General features: G+C 36.8%; 1 protein-coding gene across 1 annotated transcript in view; it reads right to left on the bottom strand.

Moving 5' to 3' along the window:
- Nucleotides 1–1,818: 1,818 nt before the first annotated feature.
- The window catches only part of HERC2 (HECT and RLD domain containing E3 ubiquitin protein ligase 2), a 104,107-nt gene continuing 87,682 nt past the window's right edge, over nucleotides 1,819–18,243 (bottom strand). The window contains 12 exon segments of the mRNA XM_036387038.2: nucleotides 1,819–2,821; nucleotides 3,463–3,675; nucleotides 4,217–4,322; nucleotides 6,072–6,262; nucleotides 7,142–7,254; nucleotides 7,351–7,545; nucleotides 8,341–8,482; nucleotides 12,679–12,762; nucleotides 14,409–14,606; nucleotides 15,255–15,442; nucleotides 16,521–16,660; nucleotides 17,532–17,623. Of these exon segments, the coding sequence (XP_036242931.1) occupies nucleotides 2,549–2,821; nucleotides 3,463–3,675; nucleotides 4,217–4,322; nucleotides 6,072–6,262; nucleotides 7,142–7,254; nucleotides 7,351–7,545; nucleotides 8,341–8,482; nucleotides 12,679–12,762; nucleotides 14,409–14,606; nucleotides 15,255–15,442; nucleotides 16,521–16,660; nucleotides 17,532–17,623 (1,935 nt within the window). The 3' untranslated portion in view covers nucleotides 1,819–2,548.

The raw sequence follows: 18,243 nt of genomic DNA on the forward strand, positions 1-18,243 counted from the left end.
CCAGAGGATTGGAAGGCCTGTCATGTGAGGAAAGGATGTAAGAACTGGGTTTGTTCAGCCTTGAGAACTTATCAACATGTTTCAGTACATAAAGGGTGCTTACAAAGATAGAGACTCCTTTTTTACAAGGAGTGACATGGAAAAGGGGTAATGGTGCAAATTATTCTTGAGGAGATTATTATTAGAAGAGAAAAAAATTTCACAGCATAATCTCACCAGGGAGGTGGCAGATTTCCCCAGCATGGACACTTTTAAGATTCAGCTGGACAGAATGCTGAACTGTCTTGTCTAAATTGTGCTTTTGCCTATAAAGGTTGGAACAGGTGACTCTTGAGGCCCCTTCCAACCTGACAATCTATGAAATACTGTAAATCAGGCCACAGGTCACAAGCATCACAGTGTAAAAGTTGCCTGCCACTCTTCTGTTATGATGGGAAAGCAAAAAAGAAGACCTAAGAAACTTCTTTTACAGTTCAATGCAACAGTATGCAACAATACAATATTTAATGCAACAATGCATACAGATTCCTTTCCTTAAGCATGCTTCCTTTTTGCTTTTCTTGGATAGAAAACCCTGACATTGTTTTTCTTTCCTACAAGCAAGTTATAAACTCCATGTTACAGTAATCCATATGCTTCTGAAACGGGGCTTGAAATTTAAGAATGGCAATTGAACTTGGTCAAAGATCTTGTACTGAGATTTGGGCATGACTCATTCATCCCCTCTCCTGAAAACAGAATCTCTTTGATTGGGCTGGATGCCTAGAGGGCTCTGGTTTTAGCCTGATGAGGGGCAGCAGACAACCACATGAGCACTTCTGTACTACTTCTTCACTCCTTACCCTCAGAAGAAATTAAATTCAGCAGCTAAGATAAAAGAGATTTAAGATATTTGAGTTTTGCATCTTAGAGAGCATTTTTCAGCAGCAGACACAGAAAATTTGGAGGACCAAGCACAGGCCTGAGTTCTGGAACCTCTGATGAGACAGAAGATCAGGAAAGGGGCATTTATTACAAGGGATCTTTAGCACTAAACAGAGGGCTCTAAAGGTAACATATTTTAAACCACTGACATCTGACTACCAGTAGTTTCACCACTATACTGAAATATCAAGTCTGTCTCATGAAAACTTAGTTCATGATCACAGGTAATATTTAATCTAGTTGGAACAGAAGTCAAATGCACTCACTAAAAAATAATGAATCCACTCATAATTGTAAAATGTTAAATTGTAAAATGTTGAATACTCACATATACCTATCCTAATAATTACAGAAGCAATGGTATGACATCACCTACTATTAGATTTTAAAGTAAAATATTAGTGCTTTGGCACATTAATCTTATTCTATTTTGAAAAACTAGTGCATAAACTGTGTGGTCAGGAATGGGTCATGATCTATGTGTCCTGTTCCAAGGTGTCATGGCCAGGCCTTGAAAGGTAACTAAAATTTCTCAGTGATCCGATGTTACATGATATCATCAGACTCTTCTCCTCATGTTCAGGGACTTCATGACACCTCTCCCTTACACTTCCTCAATTTTCTTCCCCAAGTGTCCAAGAATAAATTCACCATTACTGACAACAGCATCCTTGGGAACAACTGCATAAACAAGGTGTACTTAATCACTACAATTATCATCTTATCTGGACTTGCTCAGGTTTACTGTAGCTCACAAAATCTCTCTGGCAATGCACCTACTATTGGTGGAGCAGTGTGGTCAAAGGCTATGCATTGCAGAAACATTTCTTAGCAGAGCTGTTTCAATGTTCATCCCATGTCCGAGCTGCATTACCATAAAAAAACACATACTGGTTCTTAATGTGGCAGAACTTTTATTTAGAGGGAAATTATAACTTTTGCATTTACATGGCACCAATTATATACAGTACACTTTCCATGATAAGAATTATGATGCTGTTCACAGAAAGGTATCAAATTTGAGATAAATAATGCATAAGCTAAAATATACAAACCAGGGGTGGAGGTGAAACTATTGGCCATTTTTAATTATCTATAGAAGAATTTCAAGGAATAATGTTTATTCAATGTTCAAAAACTTTTAACAAACTTCTAGTAAAGTTAATTGAAATATTTATAATACTATTCCGTTGTTACACAGTATTTCCAATATACAATCAAGAAGATGCACAGAACACAACACTTAATATGAAAAAACCTATTGCACCCACAATTTAAAGGTTTCACTGCCTTTTGGATGCTGCACTACCATATTTATATAAACATTTACAACACTTCAGTAAACACAAAGGTTCTAAATGTAGTGCAGCATTATGGGGGGCCATTTTCAGCTCTTAAAATAAATGTTAAATGCCCATATACTGTGCCATTTATTTTAAGCTGATGGATTAAGCTGTAATCCTTAAGTCCTACTGTGAGTAGCAAACACACTTTCCCCACGCTCAGAAGATTACCATCCCTCTGACTATACAGTCTCTACTCTGAAACCTAAACTGTCCTTGGCTTCATTGTCATTTTGGCATTTTGCCTCAGTGCTTTTAACAACTATTCCTTATATTACTTTTCAATGGCCTGTTAAGTAGTCCTGTGTAGAATCTGAAGCAAAAGAATCTGCATCTTCATTATCAGAGTCGTCACTGCTGTCGTCGGCCGCCGGCTCCCCCGTCAGCGCAATGCGGGCGTAGTCATCCGTGTCTATGGACTTGCAGAAGTGGATGGCATACTTCAGCTTCTCCTCCAGGACCTGCTTACAGGAATACCTGGGCAGCTTCAGGAGAAAGAAGCACGTGTATGACTCAGGAAGGAAGTGGTCTGGAGGATTGTATTTATCCAATACCTGTTAATAAATAAAAAAAAAAGAAAAAAAAGCACTGTATTTTTGATTTTTGTTCACTGTCCAAAACACAAATAAGTACCGAAATAATAACTGCAATTTTTTTTTAGCACCTTGTGGTATTTTTTGATTCTGATGCTGAAGTTTCTTAAAAGAACCATGAAGAGGCCAAATCCATTTTCCCTCCACTAAATCAATAAATAAAACCAGACATTTATGAGCTGCTTTGATTATGAATATGGGGTTGGGAGCAATCTAAAAAAGACCCTATTACTTCAGACAGTATCAAAAATGATTTGAAGATTGTGTGGTCTTAATTTAGCTGAAATTATTAACTGAACTGAATGAAATGCTAAATAAATGCCAGGAAAAACAGCTGCCTGACAGTGGAAAACTATCAAAATTCACAGAAACAAATGGCTGGGAAATTAAAGGACTATCCACTTGTCCAAGTCAAGAGAGAAGAAATAGTTCTATATGTTACATAACTGTCACAGCCATTATTCAACTCTTGCACTGTTGAATCTACAATATAAAGCTGCAGAACAGTTTAATGAAATCAGGCCTTTGTTATGTCATGCTGCTACTTCTCCACTACCAGCTTTTTAACTTCCCCATCCCACACACAACAATACCTGAATTACCTGAATAACAAAGTCCCTCCCCCTGAAGTCTGCAATAGTCCTGGGCAGCCTTGTTCTGCCCCACACAAAACGCAGGAAGAGCGATCGCTCCGTGTTGGAGAAGGACTCCATCACTTCCCAGAACCACTGTATCAGGGAAGCTGTTGGTTCAATGCCTTTGTAAGTTGCTACAGATTTCAGGAGATGAAGTGGGATATCTGGGCTTCCACATACCTGAAAAATAAAATACAGTGATAGGCTACACGAGTCCGATCAAATCAATTACAGCTGATTTGTTCCCTCCCTTCCTTTAAAATATTTAATCAGCTTTTACACTGACAAACTGAGCATTCAGATCTTTGAGATGCCATGCATAGTCTCCTAGTACAAAAATATTAAATATACATCTTCCCATCAGGCAACAGTAATTAACTTTTTTCATACTCCTGAATTTAGGACAAGTATCTCCAATTTACTTTCTAGATCACTGGAATGAGATCACTGGCATGTGAGGTTTTTTTTGGTTTTGCATGTTTGTTTCTTCCTGAAATAATTATAATGAATTACTACATCACTGGTCAGCTATGTAAAACTAATTTTACTAGCACCAAGAGGGCAATTAAACATTTTCTGGTCTTCCCTTGAACTGATATTTTCAACCACACAGCAATCATTATAAGCACCATGTAATGTGGGTTTTATATTAGTAAAGCACACGAATGAATAATCTCACTCCAAGTTAATCTGTCACAAGTAACAAAGCAGAAATTGATACCATAGTTTCCAGTTCATATCCTGTAAAGAGTGAAAGTAGAGGAACTGGAACAACACGGGCCATCCCCTCACGAACTGCTGCAACTTGCTCATCAAACTCATGAAGCCTGTAAAGAAACATTTTCAGAGTTTCTGAGAATGAATTTCTAGCAATTATTAATAGCAATTACTTTACTGTGTTATCAAAGCAACTTAATCCATTCTCCTCAAATGTCCAGTTATGTACCAAAGAACATTAACATTTTTTACGAGATACTTGATTTACTACACCAATTCCGATTGCACAGCAAGCTCAATATGGAGGAGATATCTCCCAGTGTTTTAGATATTTTATTTCCAGTATTATTCATGTGCTATGCTTGGCAAAAACAAAACAATATCCCATTTGGAAACAATATTCTCTTGGAAAAAGAGTAGCTGTATATTGAAACTCTAACTTCAAACATTCTAAGCACTGGGCAGATGTTATGGTATAAAAACAAAAAAGGGTCTGAACTAAAATAGGATGTCTGAGGGGACAGTAGGTTTTTTTATTTCAAGACAGGCACAGACAAGTAACATTTTGCTACTTCTCATGCCACACATGATTTGTGTTTGGCTTATTTTTTTTCCCCTGTCAAATAATTTCTGAGATGTTTTACAGAGCCCTCCAGAGCAGAGACATCTCTTTCAAGTGCTGTCCTCAGGCTAGTCATCATCAAAATAAACAAAGATGTCCGGACAAGTTTGGTCTTTTGCATCCACTTTTCAACATGGATTCTATTCAGCTGCTAGTTTTCCCTCTCAAGGGCTTCATAGAGTTAAAAAACTTGATACTTAACTTTTAAATGTTTCTCCAAAAGGTCTTTTAACTGTAAAATGCTTTAGAAATGCTTGTGTCCTCTGAGGACAGCCTGAACTGGCAAGAGAGCAAAGACATTTCTTCAAAGGAATATCAGCTCCAAATGAAACCTCTCTCTTTTCTGCCAGAAACTGGTCTAAGTATTGGTTCATAACCACTTACAGTGCGAAAAAAGGAACAACTAAGGCTGTAATTCGTAATTGCTGGCAGACACTGTAACTATGAACTAATAAGCAAGCATACAAGACTGTGATGATACAATCTTGCTCAAGCACTCTCTAAAGAAGAGGAATATGGTGGATTGAATAAAACAAGCCTGAACCAGTTTCTTATCCGAATTACCTAAATTTACATATTTCAGTAGGCAATAAGCATCTTGTCTCTCTCCTTCAGAAACAAGATGCTTATGATTGTTTCTGAGATGCACTCATCTAGATAAGCTACCTGGCCACATAAGCAACCAAAGGCCAGTCTTCTCAAACACTGAGCACCCCACTGATCTCTGTGGGGTGCTCAGCTTGTGGCACCCAGGGGTGTGCATCAGTGTCCTACCCAAGGAATGAACATTCTGAACTGTACATTCCAGTTTGGAGTAAGAATTCAGCTGATACTGCCCTTGACTGCAGTTGTTGATATGAAAAGGTATGAATGCAGCAGTACTAGATCTAAGCTCTCCTCACAAGGAGCTTACTGATCAAGCCAATTACTTTAGCCCACAGGAAGAATTAGACACCTGGGACATTACTCCACCATTAAAATTGGCTGCCAAAAACTGCTTAGTCAGGACAAATCTAGAGGCACGCCTGCTTGTTTATTTTGCTTCCAAAAAATTAAGTTTAAGAGTCTTCTCCTTGGATAAAATAGGTGAAATCAAAAAATCAACACTGTAATCACATGAAAATATTAATATACTTGTATATAACAGGCTAAAGTAGCATTGTTTAAAAGCTGATATACATTTTTTAAAATAAAATGCATATTCATATCAGTAATTTTAATGATTTATTCAACAAACCTGTAGTTTATTGCCAGCCTCACATATTCTGCTCTGTTATCCAGTGTAATATGGGTATACTTGGAACTCAACTGAATATCCTGACCACTTGCATTAGGCACAGTGAATGGGAGGCTCATAGCTTCAAATTCTTCTGAAGTAGCTTCATTGTCTCGAATGTACATAAGCCCAGGAATAAAATCTTTATCAACCTTTGAAAGTAAGAAACCCGAGTTAAAGCCAGTTTACTAGCACCATATAACAGCATCTCTTGCATACCAAAAGCAGTGCATCATGTGTCACTTACCAAAAGCTCTGACCAATGTATGACCACAATTCATTTAGCTTGAATTCAAAGCCATAAAATAGCCTAGTACTTTACAAAAAGCTTCATTATGTTGGATGTGGGAGAGTGCACATATTCTAGATATCAATCTTTTTGGAGGGCATTTGCCAAGAAACTGTATCATATAAGAAAATGGATTTAAAGCTTAAAAGCATAATCATCCCTACCAGCACTGGATTTGGTACAAAAGGAATCCCCTCAATGACAAGTAAGTGACTCAATGCTTTTATAGGAAGTACATTTCTACATGACAGTATTTGAGAAGGAACTTTTCTTCGTAATGAAGATCTAAGTCTGATTCCACATTTACTGAGCTCAGTAAACAGAAACTGAAAGCTTGTGAAATTCAGTATGTGAGCACAAACTAGTAAAAGATTGAACTCACTTTCTTTTACTTCAAATCAGTTATTGCATCTGGGTACAACAGACAGTAACAGCTACAGAAAGGTCTACTGGGAAGTAGGAATTGAACCACAAAGATTACAATCAAAGACTGTCTAGTCAAACCCATAGGAAGATTTGAAAATTATCTAGAATTCAAACAGATTATTTAACTACTCTTGAACAACTTAATTTACAGTTTTAATAGTCATCACAAATCACCCCTGTATATTGGCTCAAAATATAAAAGGCCAGTCAAAATACAAGGACATAAAAAAACACGGAAACCAATCACTTGAGAAATTCATGCCAGAGTCTGCTTGTCTTCTCTAAGTTACATCCTACCCAGGAACTTCCTTCTCACCTCACTGAGATCAGCAATTGTTAGGTTCATTCCTGCAAGCTGTTTCCACACTGGCTCAGCCAGGTTGAGGCTCAGAGGGCTGCCAGTCCGGATAGCAATGCCCAGAAGTACACCTGTAAGTTTAAACACAGTCATTGCTTTTGTTAGATTCCCAATATTCTGACTACACATAAAGCACACAGAATGCCACCAAGTTGCTAAGAAATTACCAAGAAAGCGAAACATGTTCATATGCAGGAGTGACTTGGCAGCAGGATTTAAGAGGAAACAATCTCTGTTTGCTCCAGATTCATCTCTTCCATTTGGTGTCACAATTAACAGAGGGGTCAGCCCATTCTGAAGTTCTTCACACATTTCTGCTATTGATTCACTATAACCTCCACCACAATCATCCACAGATTCACCTTGGAGAAGAAAAAAGACTCAAAATTAAATATTCTTTCAAAAATAACTGAAACAAACTCTATTTCCTCTCTGGGGACAATTGAGTAAACAAAAGTTTACTAAAAGCTACACTGTTGTATCCCTTATATGAAAACCCAGAAGTCTGGCTCTGTATTTGGATGTTTCCAGTTCACTGCAAAACGTATCATTTAGATTATATGACATATCACAATGCCAAAAATACTGTTTTAACAGAGTGTAGAAAATATTTTGTGCCATATGCTAATCACAATAAAATACAACAGAAATAGAAAAGGAATAGTATTGCTTTTTCATGAGTAGCATTTTAAAGTAGGTATGTTTTATTTAGCCCATACACAATAGATAGAATGGCTCTTCAATCTAAAGAATGGCTCTTCAATCTAAAATACTTTTTATTAAAAAGCTCAGAGTGATGTGTGAATTGTAAAAACTACCCTACCAGTAAAAATAGCTAGCTAGGATTATTTGCCAATTCGGACAGCTGAAAAATTAGGTTTATGTTTTGCAGAATGTTTGTTGTAAGCAGAAGAGCTGCCCAAGAACCTGGAGAGAATTACAGACACGCTTCCATTAATCTTGAGGGGTTTTATAAAATTATTTTGAAAGGTTTTTTACTTCCCAGTATTTTAAACACCTTCCTCTGCCCACATACATACACTGTTTTTCTGGATCTCTTTCTTCCTTCGATCAGGTTCTCCAAAAGAGTAAATCCCAAGAAAATTGTAAAGTTAAGACCAAACTAGGAAGGGGTGGAGTGCTGAGAATTTTCTTACCAACAAACTTGACTTTCCAAACACGATGAGGAAGCAGAAGGCTATCAGGGCTAAAGGAGCTCATTTTAGCACACATCTGTCCAAACACTGACTTTGTACCATCAGGTCCAGCCAGTCCTCCTTTACTCCTGGAACGTTTTACCTATTGAGTAAGCACATTATAAAAGCCACCGTAAGACATATTTCAACTGGCATCACTGTGCAGATAAATAAGGAATTTTCAGTTCCCCCAGTCACCAACACCTTATCTTGAATTTCCAAGCATTCTTTGTTCATCTGTCAGTAATCAGCACTATATCTGTTCAGCTTTAAAGGAAAAAGAAAATGGAAATGGAAAAAGACAGAGGGATAGCAAAGATGAAGTCTGATGATAAAGACATCTCTCGTTTCTGAAGAAACAGCTCATTACTTGGCTAATTAAGTTTTTCTGATTTCAGTCCATTTAGTTAATTCATCCTATCTCTACTCAGATTCAACTGACAAATCTGGGTAAGTTTTTCACTCATGAGACAGATTAGAGAGTGGGTTGTTGGCCAGAAAACTGAATGTGTTATTCTTATATTCATTAATAGTAACAGCTAAATATGCATCTATGATACTTACTAGGAGCCTCTAAAAGAGAGTGAATACTACTAAAATACATCTGTATATAGATACACAAATAATGTTTTCTTACAGAAAAAGTTTATTTTAATATTTGATGGAGATGCCTAAGACTGGCACGAAAGTAAATTTCCATGGATTTTGCTGCAAGAGATGCACACAAAGATGGTAAGAATACAAAAAGTATTTCACAAGTATAGAGAGGAAAGAAATGGAAAGTGAACAGAGAGCTGAAGAAACACAAGGCTTTTTTTTTTCACCGCCTGGTGTTCTGCAATTTATCTTCTCAACCTGTTTTGACTGTAAATGGACTCTTACATGCACACAGATCATCAGTATCTGTGAGACCACTCATTCTGAAATAGCTGAAACTTATCCCACTATATTAAGCTGCAGTGCATCTCATGCTGTGTATTTCTGATAGCTCTGGATGAAACAACCACCTGATTTCTTTCAGGTTTTAGTGAAAGGCTGATACACCCAGATCCTCCTCATGTGTAAGATGCTCTCTTATCAACACAAGCTGGTTTAAATCCAATGGATTTCTGTGAAATTTGTATGCCCAAGAAGTTTTAAATTGAGAAACTTTTTATTAATCTTAAGCAGCTTGAAAAATACTGGCCATCCTATGAGACTCTCTTCAACCCAGAAGAATTCTCTCCCAAAAGCTGGGAGAAATCTAGTACACAAAGCCATGCATTCAGACACTAACAAAAAAGGTTTACAAAAAGATGACAGGTTCTGAGTTGGAATCAGCTAAGGAAGAGGAATATATTTTAAGACAGATCTATGAAAGGAAATGAAACTGAAAGATGTCACAAAATCAGCAGAAGAGGTAGAGAAGTATCACTGTAATAATTTTAAAAGTACACAGTTCTCATGTGTACATTGAGTTCCATTTTTCTATGCTCAAACTTAAATGCTACAGAATAAATGAGAGTATAAAAACATGAAGAATACAGAAAAGACTATTCGACACACGCAGATAAAAAAAAACCTTAGTCTGATCAGTGTAAGAAAATTAAGGCTGTCATGAAATGAATGTTCTTTAAAGGGACATTTGATGAGGGAGGAGGCAATAACCAGGAAGGAGGGAGGTTATTTAATTTGAAATGACACTCAAAAAGAACAAATCATTAATTCATTCATACGCTGTGCCTACTTTAAGATCAGACCATTTCTACTTATCCTGTTAGTGAGATTCCTATAACCCACATTGCATAAGAAGTCCTTGTAAGGAGGAAGAAACTAAAAGTGGTACTTCATATATCCATACATATCACATTCCTCCCTTCAGAGTAAAGAACATTAAACCAGGAGATTCTTTGCCATATCACATTCATGAAAGTCGACATTCTCCTTAATAACTGACATCTGCATCCTTTTGAAAAGGAAGAAATTCCTTTCCACTGCTGTGCAAAGATGTGTTTTAACACAGATTTATGAAAGTATCTGCTTAGAGGCCAAAACACACTGTCCAATTGACACTGCATGAACTACACCACAACTTAAACACTAGGAAAATCTGATCTGCAAGTAAGAGCGTCAGTAAGCAAACCTGAGCACTGCAACCCTGTCTAGTCATTTAACTGTTAGTTCACTGCTGGCTTAGTTTTTGACCATTTATACTACATCTTTCCAGAACAGGGCTCAGGTGCTGTTTTGAAACATTTTACTTAATGACTATTCCCAAAATGTAGTATGGATGAAATTTGGTTTCTTCTGCCCTTTGCAGTCCTCCAACAGCATCCCAAACTGCTTCTGTGCATCCAAGCTTGCCTTCACGCTACAGCTCAAAGCATAAAATATCTACACTCCATTTTATGCTATAGAAACACCAGGGTGGCACACAGTTGAGTTACAGAACAGCCACCACATTGTTTCTCACATACCCTGAGCAGAAAAACCACAGAAAACCACCATGTCCCATCATTACAAGGCTCCCAGAAATGACCCAGGGCCAAGAAGTATGTAAGGTGAATGTGATCTACCCTGAAGGAATCTGGTCCCTGTAACACTGGACCCCAGGATAAAGGGAGTGCTGCTTTGCTTGGGTTTACACTGCTGTTATGCTCAGCTCTGCTACTTCCAAAGAAACCACTAAACAGCAAGGGACACTGGGGAAGTATTGTAAAAGACAAGTCAATACCTGGAAAACAAGTTTAAATTAAAAACTCATCTGTTTTTTTTACACCAAGGAAGATGAAGTGAATTGAGTGCACCACATAATCTATAAACTGCAAGAAGAGTCTTCTGAAAGCCAAGGGGTCCTAAAGCCCAGCTGCACTTTAACTTACAACTGCAAGGAAGAGTTAACACTGACATTTAGCTTTTCTGAGACTACATAAAGCAGCCTTGAACCTTCAATTAAAGGATCAAACAGTTTCAGAATCCACATTTTCATTCTGAGCAAAACCTGACTCGAGAAATTGTAAGCCATATTTGGTACAGTGTAATCAGAGCATACTATGAATATGACCTTTTTTAGTCTTCACTTGACTACACTGACAGAGTTAGTCACAGCAATATTTTATTTCACCTAGAAGCTATGAAGAAGGGAAGCTGCCAATGCTTTCCTAGGGTTCAAGACAGATTTAAATAATAAACTGAAATACAAGGGAAAGCCTGTCTCAATTAACAAAGGAGGACACTAGGAAACTATCCCAAAACCTACTCATCACTAGTTTCCTGCTTAAAATACCAGCAATATTTATTGGATTTTCTGAATTCACAAACTTATAAAGTAATTTCAAAAATCTCTGCTACTCTCTTCAAGCTCCCAAGTAATACAGTTGGACTCAATAAGTAAAAGCTTAGTGATTCTAAGATTCTAATAAACTAGAACAACACAGTCACAGAACATTAGCACAAGAAATTTAACATGTCCACAGAAAATTGTAAAGTAGTAGAAACAGGGTCCAGCCAAAACAGGATGTATTTCTGTTCACAAACAGAAAATAACAAGTTTAAATTTTCACATTTTCTCCACTCTAACCTCACAAATGGTAATGGTTTTGCATATTAAGGGAAAAAGAAAGAAAAAAAACCCACCACAACAGGAAAGAAATGCATGCAGACTCTAAGATCAGGCTGCAATCCATTTAAATGAAAACAATGTTTTACTATTCTGTGTTACAGAAGTATCTATGGAAAAAAGGCATATCTGGCCTAAGGAACAACATTACATTTTCTAACGTCAATGATAAAGAAAAAAGCCTTTTTGTATCAAAGACTTATGCAATCAATATGACTACATGTGATGACCACCAAAGGACAAGTTTAATTATATTCAAGAGCTTTCTTTCCTTGCCTTTTTTTTTTCTTACCCTTCATTTTTTTTCTCTTTTTTTACCCTTCATTCAGCTGAGCATTTGGAAAGGTAAGAAAAGCATCAGAATCACTACTCTCCTAAACTATGTAATGTAGTGAGCTCTGAAATGCAGTCCTTTATCAAGCAGGACATACTTTGCTCCTTAAGAGTCTAAATCATTCACTGAACATTTCAACAAGTTGTCACCCTCTCCCCAAACAACTGCAGTATGGATAAAAACATACTGAAAAGAATATAAGCAGCCTTAAAACTGCAGTCACTTCTTTATTGCTTGATTCTCTGATAAAAAATCCAACTCTTTAGCATTCAGACACCAAACAGGTGAAACAAAGAAAAGGCTTTGACCAGCACAGCACTGTGGGCTAAACACACAGAGGGTGAATCAGAACTTCAGCTGAAGATACCTGTATCCTGTTGAGCTCCACAACTGGCCCATGCTGACGGTCTCTCACCATAGTAGCTTGTACAACTTTTCTGAAAGCTGCCTCCTAAAAAATAAACAACCAGAAAATAGCAAAGCTGAAGTCAAGTAAGAGCGCTGCACCTATTTTGCAGAATAACACATAGTTCAACGCAGGAAATAAAAAAGCACCAGAATATGAAGGTGCAAGATGCAAGTCAATGATCATGTTATTTGTGCTAATCTGTATCATGTCTAAAACAGCAGGGATGCTAAAAAAGTAAAGAAATCCCATCTGTATCACTTTAAACCATGGCTTGAAAGGTTGCACTGCACCCAAATACAATTATTAAGCAACCAATGTATTGCTGAGTACAAGTATAAATTAGTTAATACCAGAAAAATGTAGGTATATAGAGGCTAATTAACATAGAGAATAGCAATCAAAAAAGCCAAATATGAGATCACCTTGCTATGGAAAGCAATAAACAAACAACAAATATTTTTTTTTAAAAGCAAATTCAAGTATCTGAGCTTCCCACACTAAATATTTGGATATAATTTTGTAGTCAATTTCAAGCAAGATTAAGAAGATTTTGAAGTCTTTAGAATCTCTGAAGGTAAGCTTGATTTAAATGCCTAGATAAGAATATGGCATCACAACCTCTGATGCCTCATGAATGTTTCTGGTGCATTTATGCCTGATATCCCATTTTATCTTACATCTGAAGCTATTCTGCAGACTTGAAATCAGGTTCAATGTGCCTCCTGCACACACTTATATATAAGATTATGTATGGAAGGACTTAGAATTAATAGCATTAACAAATAGAAGTCTCATGAACAGAACAGCAAGAATTTCCTTTCTAGTTTAGGTTTTGATGACTTCCCTTGGTCTGTGAAGTATGTACACAGCTTTGTTGTTCTACTACACAATTTTACTGGAGTTTAGAGAAAGAGACCCTGAGACAACAGATACTAAGTCATCTAGTTAGAAGCCATGTGTCTTATTTAAGGACACAGGACAGCACCGTGGGGGAAAACTTAATCAATTCTCTTTTCAAAGATATCTCCCAGCAGATTCTGTCTGTTTGTATAATGGGGTTTTTTTTCAGTTAGATAAATTACTGTGACAGTGAGAAAATTCAGATCCGAATCTCATGATTTATGGCTTATCCTGTCTGAAGTTCTGAATAAGTGTTGCGACTTTGAAGTATTTTAGCAGTTATCTACATTTTCTCATGACTGACTGACTTAACTACTAAAACCCCCTTTCACTACCATTTGAAATTGAACTCCTAGGTATTCTATTTTCACTTTTAGCTCAGTCTAAAACAAGTTTGTATCTGCACAGAGCTTTGGTTTAACTAGTATATCACCTGAACTTGATAACTGAAATACAAACAGGTATGAATTGATCATTGTCAACTATCTTACATTTTTTCCAGGATATCATCCACTTAATACTCTAGAAGAATTCAGCTATACTCCAACTGAAGATTTACTGTGTAAAGTTATTTTCAAGATCAACACACAAAAGCACCATGATGAACTGAGAAAACACCGAAGAACAAACACAAAGAAAGAAGTTTGCATCATCAAATTGCAAATATCTGATACACAACTTACAGAACAAATTGAGCTATACAGCTCTTTTTTCTTCAGAAACAGCTTAAACAGCACTTCTCTGTTATGGTAACAAATCTCTCCCTTAGAAAGAGTTTGATACAATACCTTTCCCTGTGATATCAGTATTCCCCGTAATGTGTCAAACCCAACTGAGGGTCCTTGACCAGTTTCATCAAGTCTTCCTTCAAGATCAAACATTGGAATGCAAGGACAGAAGAGTTCTGAAATGTGATGCAGGAGCAGAAGCCTGTTTCTTAATGAAATGATGGGAATTTCCTGCAGATGATTGTACTCCATAGGAACCTATGATGAGGCAATGATATCCAAATGTTAATTATAATTATTATACACTTTATTGTACTCAACAGAACAACAATCTTTAGATTTGTAGGTTAACTTGTATTAGAAATTCAGATATTTGCTTATTCACACTGTCAAAACTTCATACATAGAGTTCAGTTGTTTATATAAGAATACTAACAGTATCCATCTAAACCAAGTATTATATGATGGCTAGAATACAAATGCTGTTCCATATCTTACAATTTATCCATAAACAAATACATTTTACATCTTGTCATCAGTACTTCCAGGCATAGCTGAAATACAGAATATTCAAAAAACAAGTCTTCTCAATATAAAGCAAGCAACGAAGAACTCCCTTGGAAGGCATAACATTTTCATAGCTGCAAGGCAGAACTAAATTCCTGCCAATTTTCCAACTGAGTTACTGTTCCACATTTAGATTAAAAACTGAATGAAGAGGCTTTTTCAGCTCAGAAAAATGGAATCCTTTGGAAGTAAAACAAAGCAACTGGCTCAAACTTGAAGTCAAACTAAAGCACACTGAGCTTATACAAGGATTTGGAAAGGAAATACATCTACTGAAAGGTCAGCAATAAGCACACTAAGTATGTTTAAAATCTAAATTCAATAAGCCAAAAACAATACCTGTGTAGGCAGCTTGCCAGCATTAGCAGGTTTACTGGTTGACCAAGCCAAAGTATGTGCTGAGCCACAGGCTACTCTGTTGATCTTTTTACCCTGAAGTGCTGCAACCAGGCGTGGTCTTTGGATGGCGTTAGTTGTTCCATCTCCAAGCTGCCCTTCATCATTATCTCCCCATGTATACACTTCCCCTAAACCAATAAAAATAATTTATTATCCAGAGGCTAATATACAACCTTTTATCAATTATTTAACCAGATAAGGCCTTGGGCTGTAAACAACATTCTGTGACTGATGGCCATCCTGAAATCCACTATCTAGTGCGGATAAATCTTGATTGACACAGTCAGGTCCACAGTCTCTACAGAGGAGCTACATAAGATGCATTTCTTTCCTCCTTTCTGTTGCATTACAGCTACATAAGATGCATTTCTTTCCTCCTTTCTTTCCTCCTTTCTGTTATAGTTTGTATAACAGAAAGGTTCTGGTCCAGAATAGGAGGAGATGGTAGACCACCATACTCTGGAACAGAACATCAGGAACGGCCTGTATTTGACAGTTTCATAGCAAAAGCAAAGCCAATATGAAAAAAAAATTAAAAGGCTTAATATTTTGTGAAAGAGAAAGACAAAAATCCTATAAAAAGCTCCATTACTAGACAAGATACTAAAATAGGTGCTTGCTGTTGCGAGATAATTGGGAAACTTTAAAAGTAACAACCTCATTCCTGGGCATTTATTTTCTACAGCTATATTCATTACTCACATTCATTTTCAGCTTGTATATTTCACTAGCACCTATAAAACACTCAGTTATTGTGCAGAGTTGTTAATTGTAGCAGCGAATCTCGTACAAAGAAAATTCACAATCTAAATCTGCCATGCAAGAATCAATATTGTTTGTGCAGTGCTTCATTTGCTAAGTTAAACACTTCAACAAACCCACAGGACCCTGCAAAAAAAAAGGCCAAGTCCATTCAATGCTACTGCTTGACCATTCTGTAATCACCTTCAGAGCTCTCTATTTTTCTTTGATCAGTGCTTATGCAACTTGAATTCTTTAATTTTCACTAATTTAGTTTTATGTGATCACTTTAATGTCATGCTGCCAGCTCAAGAAATACGCAGCATCTTCAAATACAAGATATGTCCATGCACACAGAATCAGCATTTTTAGCAAGGACAACCTACCAACAGTTGACTAAAAGATAAAGTTTTAATTTTTTCAAATTCAGTGCTAAGAACTAAGTAAATTATTGGATTTTTATACCATCTTCAGTGCAGCAAACACAGTGCAAAGACCCTGTAGCAATTGCAATGACTTTCTTTCCTTGCAGTCCCTGCACTTGGCGTGGTCTTCTAACGTGGTCATCAGATCCATGGCCTAAGCGATGGTAATCTCCCTTGCCCCTGCACAGAGAAGTAAACATTTAAAAACTGAGTTTTAACTGTGAAAAAAAAACTAATGACAGGCTATGTCTCACATTTGACCTGTAGATGTACTTATTAAGTCCAATACCAAAATATTCTCCAAACATTCAACGTGAATAATCTCTACTTTGTATGGATGCGATTCTGCTGACTCAGTACAGATTCTTACAGCTCCAATACAATGTTCCTACTTAATCTGGGTAGTTCCTTTTATCACTTTTCCAGAGGGTAGGGTTTTTTTAACTCTTAAAGGAGTCAAGGAATAGGAGTATCTATCTGCAAAAACAGTGTATTTACTGATCTCAGAGACTGGAACTTCATACAGTTTAAGGATACCTAATGTTACACAAACAAGGTAGCTGAGGGAAGTTGGGACGATATTTTGCTACGTCTTTTTAAACATTTCAGTCTAGCAGTTTAAACCAAAAAATTTGGAATGGTGTAAGGAAGATTAAAACAATGAATTCTAAAATCAAATTCTCAAACTACAGCCACAAGTTAGACACAGTTTTGATAATACATGAGAATGCTGCTTATGTTACCACTTTCTGCTGTGCATGACACTTCATGCTTATCTTACTGACCTCCTTGGAAGTTCTGCATCTTGCAGTGGCCAGTGTCTGGATTGACAACCCTGTGCTGACGTTTCCAAGAAAAAATACCTGGATTTTTCATCCATGGCAGTAGAAAATGTTTCCCAGAGTGGGAGAATTTATTACTAATCAAGACTCAGGAACTCAAAAAATTTTTGAAAGAGAAGATCAAAACAGTGAAGGAAGTGTAATACTGATATCTGTTACAGATGAGGTGACTTCTAACACTATCAAAACAACAAATACAGAACACTCACCATGTATACACAGCTCCAGATTTGGTAAGGGCCACAGAAAATTGTGATCCACACTCTACTTTAACCACTCCAAGACCTGTAAGGGAATCAATCTAGAAAAATAATATCAAATGAAAATTCAATGAGTTTATTAAGGAGACTGTAGACTCAACTGTCTTAAGTAAAATATAACAAGCTACTGTATGTCTATATGTATATTTAAAAATAAAAATGTTTATGTAGATGATTTAGAAGAATTCCACTCCTGTCATCTTTCTATCATTTACTGCATAAGTACTGAAAGAAGCTCAAATTTCACGAACTGTTGAAAATTGGCTCTAGAATGTTTTGCCCACAGTTACTCTGCAATTGCCCACAGTAGAAATGATAAGGCTTTGTCTACTAACACTCAATCATCCTTAGCTTGTAAGACATGGGTGTGATTCTGCTGACATAATAAAAATATTTCCATCTCCAGCAGACCCTTCCTATTTATTCTGTGTAGGACTTTATGCTGCTTTACCAGCAGTCCTATGGGACTGACTGATGAAACATAAACAAGCTATTTTTACTTTGTTACACCATGCTGGAAGGAGAATGGGGATATCTCTATCCAAGTGGTTAAGTGTGATTCTCTATTTAGGAGCTAAAATCCACTGTGCATAGGTACACACAGTGAAAGACACATTTCTCAAACACAAGCAACATTTACCTTCATAACAAATGCTGGCAC

This window comes from Molothrus ater, chromosome 2 (assembly GCF_012460135.2).
Source record: "Molothrus ater isolate BHLD 08-10-18 breed brown headed cowbird chromosome 2, BPBGC_Mater_1.1, whole genome shotgun sequence".
Classification (NCBI taxonomy): Eukaryota; Metazoa; Chordata; class Aves; order Passeriformes; family Icteridae; genus Molothrus; species Molothrus ater.